The sequence below is a fragment of the Eschrichtius robustus genome, chromosome 8, assembly GCF_028021215.1.
Source record: "Eschrichtius robustus isolate mEscRob2 chromosome 8, mEscRob2.pri, whole genome shotgun sequence".
Lineage (NCBI taxonomy): Eukaryota > Metazoa > Chordata > Mammalia > Artiodactyla > Eschrichtiidae > Eschrichtius > Eschrichtius robustus.
The window spans coordinates 53,315,919-53,328,998 of NC_090831.1; the positions used below are offsets into that span (position 1 = coordinate 53,315,919).

Genomic DNA, 13,080 nt, shown 5'->3' on the forward strand with positions numbered 1-13,080 from the left:
AAGATAGGTAAACATTTTTATAATCTAAGCATAAAGAAAAGCTTTTTTAACCATGAAAACCCAGAAAAGTTAAAAATAAGAATACATAAATTTGACTGTATAAAAATACAAAATTTTTGAAAGGAAGAAAACTTCGTAAACAAACACATACAAATAGTCACAGGTGGTGAAAATATATATTGACTGTATGTAGCATGAGCCCATCTGGATAAAATTCAGTATGTATATCTGTATTGTGTGTCTGGAGAGATATCTAGAAAAAAACTGCTGTGAAACATTTATGAAACGTAAGTTCATTGTCTCTGTGGATTTATTATCATGAGCACAAATCTTTATTGCAAATGCAAAATTCCTATTAAAATTATTGCATGATAAATTTAATATTTCAAATCAGTAGGGAAAAGATGAATCATTTAATAAGTAGAATTGGACAAATGGCTAAGCATTTGGAAAAAATAAACATATATCCTAATTTCACACCTTCATGTATTTCATATATATGAATTATCTTTTTCATTCAAAAAATATTTATTGAATATTAAAAACAATGTGCCAGATGCTAAACATGATGAATGTGATATCTATCTTCCTGGAGCCACAGTGTACATAAATTTTTACAGAAATACGGTTTTTTGGTTTTTTGAATTTTATTTTAATTATTTTTTTATACAGCAGGTTCTCATTAGTTATCCATTTTATACATTCTAGTGTATACATGTCAACCCCAATCTCCCAACTCATCCCGCCACCACCACCCCCCTGCCACTTTCCCCCCAGAAATATGGTTTTAAATGAGAACAATAGACGAACTATTTTTGATGTAAAAAAGAAACCATAAAATATCTGTATAATCTTGGGGGTGGCAAAGGCCTTTCTAATATGACCAAAGGAAAGACCAATAAAGGAAAAGAACGATGAATTTAATTTATATAAAACATTTTCAACATCTCTCTATACAATAACTCTATAGGCACCATAAACGAGGCAACAGCAAGCTAGAAAAAGTATTTACTATACATACAATAGACCAATATGATAATCACTATAAAAAAGACTCATACTCTTTTAGAAAAAATGGTCAAAGGACATGAATAGGCAAACCCAAAGACAAAATATAAGTGACAAATAAGCACATGAAATAAATGTACAATTTCACTACTAATAAAAAAAGTTAAGGGACTTCCCTGGCGGTCCAGTGGTTAAGACTTCGCCTTCCAATGCAGGGGGGTGCAGGTTCGCTCCCTGGCCAGGGGGCTAAGATCCCACATGCCTTGTGGCCAAAAAACCAAAACATAGAACATAAGCAGTATTGTAACAAACTCAATAAAGACTTTAGAAGCGGTCCACATCAAAATAAAATAAAATAAAATAAAAAGGTAAAATTTAAACAAGGGACTTCCCTGGTGGTCCAGTGGTAAAGAATCCGCCTTCCAATGCAGGGGACGAGGGTTCGATCCCTGGTCGGGGAACTAAGATCCCACATGCCTGGGGGCAACTAAGCCGCGCGCCACAACTTGATTGCAACTACTGTATTATTTTAGACAACATCAGCATTGCAACATCTGTATATCCACAATTTCTGCTTTAAGAGAAATTGTTGCATACAGTTAGTTGTGCACCTCAATGAGAGAGCCCACCTGCTGCAAACTACAGAGCCCACACACTCTGGAGCCTGCGTGCCACAACTACAGAGAGAAAACCCGCATGCCACCACTAGAGAGAAGCCCACGCACCACGACGGAGACTCGACGCAGTCAAAAAAATAAGAAGAAAATAAATATTTTAAAAATTTAAATAAGATCTTGCCCTTTGCATATTATATGGAAAAACAGCAAAAAGAATGATAGTTCCCAGAATAGGGAAGGGTTTAGGAAAGCTCTTTTATGTACTGTTAGTAGAAGTGTAAATTGGTAAGACAGCTCTAGAGAAAAATTTAATTTCTAACCATTAAAATTTTCATATCCTTTGACTCAGCACATAGTTGAGTGTATGCAACAATTTCTCTTAAAGCAGAAATTGTGGATATACGGATATTGCAATGTTGACGTTGTCTGTAATAATATAGTTGGAATCAAGCTAAAAGTTCAACAATGTGGGGTTGATGGAGTAAATTATGATACAACCACACCGTGAATAGTGTTTTGTTATTATGATGGTGTAGAAGAGTTTTTATTGTCATTAAGATGACATAGAAAAATGTTGATGATATGTGATAGAAACACAGAAGAGGAGGGGACTGGGTAGAAAACAAAGTTAATGTACTGGCAAATGCTGACGACAGTTCCCTTTGGCACAATTTCCTTTGGCGTAAAGTAATTCAGTTTGGTGTAACATGAGGCTAAGTTTCTAGTCCAAAAAGAACAGTAAAAGGGAGGAGAGAAATGAAAGAACTGCTGCCCTCCCTAAGTTGGTCAGGTGACTTTCTCGCTGACTCCAGTGGTGAAACGCATTATATATTTCTTATAAAGCATTATGGAAGCCTGAGCTCTGGTGCTCTCAACTCCCTGGAGACTGTATTCCACGAGAGATGCAGTTGGTCATTCCCTACCATCCTTCTTGATTCTTAAGTACTCTGTGTGCAAAGCAGAGGTTTTATATTATGCCTTACCTGGAGCTACTTTCTCAAAAATGTAGTAAACATGTTAGGAAAAAGAATGGACCTTTGCACCCAATAGATCAAGATTTCAATCTCAGCTCTGCCACTTATTTTGTGACTGTGTTACTTAGACTCTCTGCTTCCTTGCTTGTAAATGGGAGAATATAACTACCTATACCAGAGAATGGCTCTGAAGATTCATTGGTATAAACCATGCAGTGTCTGGAGTCTGTAATTTTTGGTTTATTAACACCCCTCTCCAAGACAAAAAACAAACAAACAAAAAAAAAAAAAACAGAAGAAGGAGAAGAAGAAGAAGAAGAGGAAGAAGAAGAAGAAGAAAGAGCCCATATTGCCCTCCTCAAAGAAACTGTAAGACCAAATCCAACTTGTTTTTATCAACCTTTATTCAAAGAGTAAGCCTTTTCACACAGAACAATTTGTGAGACCTGTCAAGGTACTCTTCAACATAGCCTGTAACACCAGCCTCACCGTCCATACCAACATGTTTTGCACTTCCTTGCCCTGGACCTTGTCTGCCACCCTCTTCCATCACGCCCTCTGGAACTTTTGCTGTATGACTAAGACTACCTTGTATCCTCCATGGGTACAATGGAAACATGGATCTCCCATAAGGATTCTGCTTCCCTTGTCAAACTCTCAAACGGATGTTTTTGTGTTGTTTTGTTTTGAATAATTTCATCCCTTTTATACCTCTGGCCCAGAGGAGTAGTGTTTTTCCTGGTTTCTACTGCCACTTCTAGACCATTATTTCTCCACCTTCTTGTAAAAAGCAAGCAAACCAACAAAATTTGCTCTCAATGCTTGAGGCTTAGGTAATTTGACAGCATTGTTATCTACTAATCTCCCACGTATTCCCACTGAATTATTGAAGATAACAGTGGCTACTATGTATTCTAAATCCTGCCGTAATTCTGGATGACTTCATAACAGCATAAATTGCCATTCAACACTCTGACTTCTGAATTTTTTTTTTTAACCTCTTTTCATCACCAGCTCTACTCCTCAACCTCTCCACTGGTACATATTACCATGGTTACAAACCTTGGATTTTGTCATCACCCATAACTGCTCTAATTCTAAAACTGCTATTCAAGCGTATCACTCTCTGACCACAATCTCCAATCTCCTCTCTTACTTTGCTTATCCAACTATATCCATTATGATTATTCTTTGGACTTAACAGATCATCCAGGCCTTTGATCCCTCTTCTCTACCCCAACCCATCATTTCTCTCTTTTCGTCTTTCCCTCTGTGTCCGACCTAAAGTGCTTTAGAATCGCACTGTTCATATCCCAAACTTCCTTGTATTTTTGTCTTTTCCTTTTACCCTTTCATAAAAATCTCATTCCTGCATGAAATCAACATTTTCCTTATTACCTGCATGCCAGCAGTCTAATCGTTCTGGGCTGAATGTTGTGTTCACCCCAAATTCATACACTGAGGCACTACCCCACCCCCCACCCCACCCCCCACCCCAGTGTGATGGTATTTGGAGATGGAGCCTTTGGGAGGTGATTAGGGTTAGATGAGGTCAGGAGGATGGGTCCTTATAATGGATTAGTGCCCTTCTAAGAAGAGACACCAGAGAGCTTGCTCCCTCTCTCTCTCTCTCTCTCTCACACCCGCTACCCAACCTTCTGCACACAAAGAGGTCTTGTGAGCACACAGGGAGATGGCGCCACCTACAAGCCAGAAAGAGAGTTTTCACCAGGAACCAAATTGGCACCTTGATCTTGGACTTCCCAGCCTCCAGAACTTTGAGAAAATAGGTCTATATTATTTAAGCCACCACACTATGGTGTTTGTTACGGCAGCCTGAGATGACTAATACACTAATAATATCAAGGAAAGTCACACAATAGGATGGATATGTCCATTGTAAATTCATCATCGCCAGTCTTAAATAGGTCCTCAAACACTGACCTGGAGTCCTAAATTTAATTAGTCAACTCATTCTACTATTCACTGTAAGATGGACTGTTTGAATCTTTCAGCTGGTGACTTTGTCTTTTAATTTGCAGATAAAGCACAAGTTACCAGATGGGAACTTCCTCAACTTCTAATAATAAATGCTTAAAACTACTTATGTTTGCACCTGTGCTCCCACCCTTCTCTATGGTTACAAATGAGAATTAGTACCTTTAACCAAAGCTCAATTCATGCACCTGTGTCTTGGATCCCAGAGCTCTTCCATATTCTCACTTCTGATCATTTTTTCTCTCTCTTGCGTTTCTAACGTTTCCTTCCCAGTGGATTCATTCTATCAGCTTTAAAATGTGCTCAGGTCATTTCCATGAAAAGTAACAACACAACGATAGGGATAAAATACCAATATCCCAAGTGAGTTGTGTGATTCTCACTTCCCACTCTTTTAGTCTCTCCTATTTGGCTTCCACCTTCATCATTCTACTGAAACTGTGCTTATTGATCCGCAGGAACATTGTGTATAAAAGGAAATTAGCTTTTTGTCCATGATGAGAATGTCAAATATCTTTTCTCGGTCTGTCATTTTTCCTTTGTGTTTATGGTGAAACTTGCTTCATGGATTAAAAAAAAATTGTCTCTTCAATTTTATCAATCTTTTCTGTATGGCTGCTGGGTTTGGGCATACACAGGAAGTCCACTTCTTTGAGGGACTTCCCCAGTGGTCCAGTGGGTAAGATTTCACGCTCCCAATTCAGGGGGCCCAGGTTCAATCCCTGGTCAGGGAACTAGAGCCCTCATGCATGCCACAACTAAGAAGCTCGCATGCTGCAACTACGAGCCTGCATGCCACAATTAAAGATCCCGCGTGCTGCAATGAAGATCCTGTGTGCCACAACTAAGACGCCATGCAACCAAAATAAATAAATAAATACATAAATTTATTTTTTTTAAAAAAGAAAGTCCACTTCTTTGAGATTATAAATGATGCTTTGGTAATCTCTCTGGCTTGTAGCATTTTAGATTTGAGGACATTTTATATGTCACAGTTGTAATTTTGTCTCTTTTTAAAAAAATTTTTGTCTTTTTTGATGGGGATAACAAGGTGATTGGGAAAATAGTGAATGAGTATGACCTGCCCATTCAGTTCTACAGAATTCTTGTAGGTTAAATTCAGCATCTACTGTTTTCATTATTTTTGTTGTGTCTTTTTACCTCTCTGAATAACCTTTGTGCAAATTCTTGGATAAATAAAGAATTGCAATAGGTGCCAAAAAAAGTTCAAAAAGTAATGTGAAAACTCATGTGGCTGTATAGTGGTATTGTACTTCGCACTGCATATAATTGATTAGTTATCACCGGATTAGTAATCTGGAGAAAGAATGAGACCCAGGACATATAGCTCAAGATAATTAAGAAAAAAGCTTTATCACATAAGGCCCCCATGTGGCAGTTTAATAGCACGCTGTACATAGAAAAGATGCTTTAAGGCAAAATCTTCTTCAGCAAGTGCCACTGTCAACTGAATCCCCCTAAAAGTAGCATTTGAAAAAATAACATTATCACCTAATCATCTAAGATGGAGTTTTACCAAGTCTTCAGTCATAAATATAAATTCGTAGTACAAATAACATGAAAATGTACTTGAAAGGCTAGAAAGCCAATTTTGAGAATAATGACACCTCACTTTTCCCTATTTGACATGACCACTCATTTTTGTCTTCCTGATAAGTGTTTCAGACATATGTGTTCTCTCACTCCTGCAGGACAAACCAGCATGGAATTTTCTTGATAATTGATGGCTTTCCACTGTCTTTTCTATGCAGTTTTCATCTGTGTTTAAACAACAGTTTCAATTTGAGTAGGGTAAACCTCCTTACAAGCCTCTATGTCACCATAGAGCCGACAAGAAATGTTTGGCAACAAGTGCACTGACCTGGAAAAACCTTCTACTTTTATTTATGTGAAAGATAATGTTTAAAATCTGTCTGAATTGTTTCTTATAATTTTAATATCTGAATATTTATCATAGTAAATTAGTTAAGACAGTTTTTTTTTTCTACATGTATTTTCATTCCACTATGATTAGGATGAGTGGATGAAAGGGCTCAGTCTTTGCCCTGATGATTTCAAATAGAGCTTTAAAATTTTTTACAACCTCGGAAATTAGTAACCTACAGCTTTAATATACATAACTCTGTTTTAAAAGCGTTCAACATAGAGTAACAGTAACCTCCTGTAGTACTCTGTATAATATATAAGAAGTACAGAGATATCTACACTATATCTATATATCTATTCTATAATATTCTTTGACAGAAATGTCAAAACCAGAGCTGGAAGTTTAATGGATTTTAGAACCACCAAAACTGTAAAATTAGAGTAAAATAATTCCAAATGTGACTTCCAGTTAAATTTAGTGAACATTTGAGAACCTGTTCTATGCACAGCACCGTGCTAGGCTCCACAGGGATAGCTGTCAATAAGGATTTCACTCTAAAATCTGCGCATATTCATTTGCAGCAACATGGATGGATCTAGAGATTGTCATACTGAGTAAAGTAAGTCAGAGAAAGAGAAATATATGATATCCCTTATACGCGGAGCCTAAAAAGAAATGATACAAATGAAGTCATTCACAAGACAGAAACAGACTCACAGACTTAGAGATCAAACTTATGGTTACCAGAGGGGAAGGGGGGGGTGGGGAAGGGATGGTTAGGGAGTTTGGGTTAGACATGTACACACTGCTAAATTTAAGATGGATAACCAACAAAGACCTACTGTAGAGCACAGGGAACTCTGCTCAATGTTATGTGGCAGCCTGGATGGGAGGGGAGTTTCGGGGAGAATGGATACATGTATATGTATGGCTGAGTGGCTTTGCTGTGCACAGGAAACTATCACAACTCTATAATGGGCTATACCCCAATATAAAATATAAAGTTTAAAAAAAATCTGGGCATATTGATGCAAAGAGAGGTGAACGGCCGACCTAGATGAGCACCAGAGAACTCGGGCCGAAGCCAGGACCTCCCTGCTGGTAAGGCCGGAGGGGTGGAGAGGCTCTGGGAAGTGGGCGCTAGGTTCCAAACACTGCCCGGAGGCTCACCGGCACCCCCCCCCACTAATTCCGGGGGCACTGCCCGGGACGGGAGAAGGGTGAAAGGAGCAGAGTGTACACTCGCACCGCTCTCGTTCTTCTGTGGGTGGTCAGTCCGGGCTGCAGGCCTTGCTGGGGGCTAGGGTAGGAGCGAAGTGGCGTCAAAAATCCCACCACCAGACGCCGCAAGAGGGATGTTCTGCGGGCAGTTTCCCTCTTTGGGCTATCTGTAGCTGTCTACTAGGCCAGGGGAGGGCGTTAGGACAAAAGAAAATCCGCTCCCTTCCTGGGAGTTAGCCCTGGGTCAGGTGCGGGAGCCGCCGCTGCTGCTGGCTCGGCCTTGTAGCTACGGATGCCACTAGGCTGGGGAGTCGGATTCTGGGAACGGGATCAGCCGTTAGAGCTAGCGATCCCAGCCGTTAGCTGGGCTCCGGGCAAGGGTCGTCAACACGCCCCGAGCACTCCCGAGTCCCGCATCCCACAATCCCCAGGGCAGCTGCGGCGCTGCTCCCCTGAGGGCCGACTGCCTGCGGCTCACCGGCTGCGAGCGCGGGCCCGGCGTTGACAGCTACCCACGCGCCGGGGCGGGGCTCTAGCAGGTTGCTTTAAAGATCTGCGCGGCCAGCCCCGCCCCTCGCGCGCCGCGATTGGCTCCAGCTGGGGCGGCATTGGCCCGATAGGGGCAGGGAGGGCGGGGCTGCGCCCGTGAGGCCCGTGGCTCTCTGCGGTGCCCGCAGCTGGGGCGCCAGTGGCGTCCGAGCGCGGGTGGTTGGGCCTGCGGGGCCGGCGGGCACGCGCGTGCGCGGCCGCCGAGGTCCCTGGGGGAAGTAGGGGAGCTGCTGACGCCGACCTGCACGCGCTTCCCGGCGGCTGGCGGCGCGCGCAAGGGTCGGGGTGGTGCGTGCGTGTGTGTGGTGTGCGTGCGTGTGTGTGGGGTGTGTGTGTGTGGAGCTCTGGTGCGGAGCGCCAGCCGCCAGTCCCCGGGTGCGAATCCCTCACCGTCCTCCACACCCTCCCTCCGTTCCCCCGTCCTTCCCTTCCACCCTCCCGCGGCCCCACGGCCGCACGCCGAGCGAGAGCCCAGGGAAGCAGGTGTGGGCAGCGGGCGGGGTCGCACGAGACAAAAGGGGCGCAGGGGTCAGCCCGCCATGGCCTCCCGGAGCCTGCGGGGCCTGGGCGGGAACCGCGGCGGGGGCGGCGGCGGCGGCAGGAAGAGCCTGAGCGCCCGCAACGCCGCGGTGGAGAGGAGGAACCTGATCACGGTGTGCAGGTACGGCGCGGCCCGCCGCTTGGGAGAGGAGAGGGGGCCGCCGGCGCCGCGGGCTCAGGGTTGGGGCGAGCGCGAGCCCCTGGGGGTCCCGGAGATAACGGGCTGTAGCCCCGGCCGCTACCGCGCCGGGCGTGTCCGCGGCCCGGAGCGTCCAGAGAGGGGCCGGTCTGGGTACCGCCAAGGCCCCAGACTTTCCATCAATTTCAGTGCTGGGAGCAGCTGAGGGTAGGGCTTGGGGCGGGGCTGGGGGAGGATTTGTTTCGAATGTGCAATCTAGTGTCTGAGTAAAAGAGGAGGGCAGGGAAAAAGAGCTCTTTCATTTAGTGCGCGTTAAGCTGTCAGGCAGCTGTTAGTAAAGCAATCGTTATTGTGATTGTTTACTGTGTTGCCTCAAAATCGGAGTGCGTTTTGTTTGTGTTTTGGCTTGTTTACATATATATTGTCCTTTCGTGCCACAAATATTAAGTGCCTGCTACATGCTAGCTAAGTGTGTGTGTGTTTGTCTGTCTCCGTCCGTGTTCTCTCCACTCTAAATTGCAGTGTTAGTGCTGTTTCTGCAGTTGAAAGCAAGAGTGGGACTGTCGAGGATACCTATTCAGTGATTTATTTCAAGGTCTGCCTTTATCTTTAATTGTTTTCTAACTGTAAATGTAGTATTCCCTTGCTTTAGAAAATGTAGAAACATAAGAGGAATAATGACTTTCAGCCAGCCCAGTATTCAGAAATAACTGACTTTTAACATGCTGACATTTTCTTTAAGTCTTGTTTCTGGGTATTAAAAAAAATTGAAGTCCTAAGCATTCATTCCTTAGGAACTTCTTTAAACCATTAAGTTGTTGTAAAATTACGTTGTTCCATCAAACCCCTCCTCATCAGCTGTTGAAAATCCTGTAAGAATGAGAGAATGATGAGACCTTTTCCTCCTTTGCAATTTATATCTGTATTTTTTCTTTTCCTTGTGTAAATAACGTCTAGCATCTTAAACAGAATATAGATATTTATACTAGGACTATATTCAATAACTTTCAGTGATTTTTTGTTTTTTTACCTTGGACTGTTACAGCTGTTTGCCCATTTAACAGGAAGACCTGCCTTACTGACTTACATGGCACTTGGAGTTATAAACAGTAAAATATTAATATGGAATCTGTTGAATTTACCATTTGTGCTGTCTAGGATGCAACCTTTGGAGGAAGATAGGTTGTGTGAAATTTTTTTTACATCTAAGCAAATTTTTTAAAATTAGGTAAATAGAACAGTAAGCAAGGCTGATTTTCTTACCTTTACATGTATTAAAAAGAATTATTTTTTAAAAAGAGGATGTTTTCAAGCAGACCCCAACATATACAGTGATTCTTGGGGTGATGTATTTCATAAAGGCTCCATAAGTGTTAAGCTTCACAGGGCAGCGACCATGTCTGCTTTTTGCTCAGTTTTCTTTTTGTTTCATTCTTCCTACCATAGCATCTGACACTCAGTAAATATTTATTGTATGAGTAAATCCAGTGGAGGGTAACAGTTTTTGTTTTGGGGAGTTTTGTTTTGTAGTAGTGGCAGCTGAAGTGATTTTGAGTGTTTGCAGCACGGTGTTAATTAACCAAATGTTTCAACCTAAAACTTTAAACACCTGGGCTGACATATATTGCTCTGAATCAGTGTGGCAATCTTTGGAACGGTGGATGTTGAAGATTTGGGGTAAAACACAGTAGATGGGAAGAGGTTTTATGCTGTACTCATTTTTTAAGACAGAATAAAAACAGATGAGAAAAAAAATCAGTGGAGGGTACTGTTCCCTTTGCATCTCCATTTTTGTCACGGCATCAGAGGCAGTTCAGAAGAAAGGGACTTGTACCTCAACCTTATTTAAGTTACATGTTAAGTTATGTTTTAAGAAATTTCAGTCACATCACACTGATTTGTGTGAACTGTTGTCTGGGCTAGCTGTATTTTTTGTTATGTTTATTTGTCTAATTCTTCTCTACTGTGAAGTTAGTATAAGTGCTGACTTTAGTTACAGTTTACATGTAAACTTAGTATTGTAGCTAAAATAAATTTCAGTTTCTGGCTTAGATTTCAACTTGTGTATTTATTTATGTGGATAATACTACTAACACTGTTCTTCATGTCCAGATAGTTGATGGTGCATATAAATTATTATCCTTGTGTAGTAATGGGATGTATTTGATAGGCTTTGTCTAAAAGCCTTTTACTTTTTGGAAAACAGTCACTGTAGGCCATTTGGGTGTTTTAAGTATCCCCACCTAAATTCAGCAAAATGAGCAAATCAATATTTATGCATTTCTGTCGCTTTTCACTTTCAGAGTTACCAAACCCTGGGTATCTCACCCATGTCTCTTAATGAATTTATTTAAAAATTTTTATGTAGCAGATCAGACGTGATTTGGTATTTAAGTTGGGAAGAAGCTGGTTTAGTGGACATATAATTGAGTTCTAAGTTTACTTTGTCATTAGTTGTGTGCCTTTTAATAAGCCCATTTTCTAGTTTCCTCATCTGTAAAATAAACTTGGACTAGATCATTGGTAATCTTCAATGACAGCCCTGAAACTAATAATAGTCTTCAAGCAGAATGAGTTTATATTTGGTTTTGAATTTCTCCAAACATGAGCAGGGTAATGGTGGACATATGTTTAGTGGTAGCTGGATGAGGCATGTGCATTTTTCTCTGTAAGCAAAAACATTTTGAATTGTGCCTTCCGTATTGTGACTCTCTGCTGATATTCTGGAAAAATGGAACAGTATAGAAAGCCAAACCAAACCAAAACAAACTCCCCCCACCCCCTGACTATCATTCTATTATATATATTAATACTTATACAGTAATGATTTTCATGACTCCTTAAACAATTTAGGCATACTGTGCTCTCAGTTTAGGTTTACAACCTTATTATGTAACTACACAATTTTTTTCAGTTTAAAAGCACCTTATATAAGAACAATATTATTAGAGTTTGAACTTTGGACGTGAGTTATTTGGTTAGGTGGGATAGTCAGGAATTGAATTTTGGTTCATTGTGATTGTGTATGTAATTAGTTCATCAGTTGTATTTTTTCATGAACATTTATATATTATAGACTAAAAACACTTGTACTTATCTCAGCAAGTAAGTACTCTTTTATCATATTTTTCACATTGTGGTGGAGAGAAAGTAGGTCATCTGAGGTCTCTAAATGTTCCACACTCAACTCAAAATATTCATAGACTGACTTTAGTTCTGTGTACCAACTAGTATTTTCCCTGCATATTCTCTACCATTTAGAAAAATTAAATTGTTAAAGTCCTTCAGGATTTTTTTTAACCTGCATTTTTCATCCATAGAAAATCAGGTACTACTCATTTTTTTTCTATCATTTTTAAGCTTCATAGGTTATTGAAAAACGTACATATTCCTTTGATTTTAGTTCTGGTGACAAGGAGAATTAAAATATAAATTCTCTTTCTGTGGGTTAACGTCAGTTTATGAAAAATAAATTATTAAGATAAACATTTAAATATACATGGATAAATATTTTAAAATAACATTTGTTAAACGTTTAAACCAGTTCTTTAAGAGAAACTCCCCACACAAAGTCATAAGTTTCCCGTCTTGTGCATGGAAAGGATTAATGAGAGATTGAAAGAGGTAGTATGATGAGATAAGCACAGTGGAGACCAATGATGATTTTCAAAATTAAAGTACTTTTAATAACATGTACATAGTTCTTAGTTTTCTATAGGTCAAGATATTATTTCATAACATGAATGTTAATTCAAATAACAGTACCACCTCATTTCCTCAGTGTTTTTGGGAAATGAGATGCTCATATTTTTCATGTAACTGATGTTTGAGTTAAAATTCTCCTATCAACTGCAGTGCTTTACTCAGCATTTATTGTGGTGTGCAGTCTTCCGTATAACTGAAGCTTATAAATTAAGTGTTCAGATTTAAACTATAATCAAGAATATTTTAAACATTTTGGATGAATTCCTTTTAAAAAAGGATTATGCAGGGACTTACCTGGTGACACAGTGGATGAGGCTCTGTGCTCCCAGTGCAGGGGGCCTGGGTTTGATCCCTGGTCAGGGAACTAGATCCCACATGCATGTCACAACTGAGAGTTCGCATGCCTCAACTAAGGAGCCGGCGAACCAGACCGAAGGAGCC

At 40.7% G+C, this 13,080-nt stretch overlaps 1 protein-coding gene across 7 annotated transcripts in view; it reads left to right on the plus strand.

The window, feature by feature from the left end:
* Nucleotides 1-8,794: 8,794 nt before the first annotated feature.
* RUNDC3B (RUN domain containing 3B) overlaps nucleotides 8,795-13,080 on the plus strand; it is a 157,112-nt gene continuing 152,826 nt past the window's right edge. For all 7 annotated transcript variants that reach the window (XM_068549939.1, XM_068549941.1, XM_068549944.1 and 4 more), the window contains exon 1: nucleotides 8,795-8,916. In XM_068549939.1, coding sequence (XP_068406040.1) covers nucleotides 8,795-8,916 — 122 coding nt within the window. The remainder of the gene's footprint in view (nucleotides 8,917-13,080) is intronic.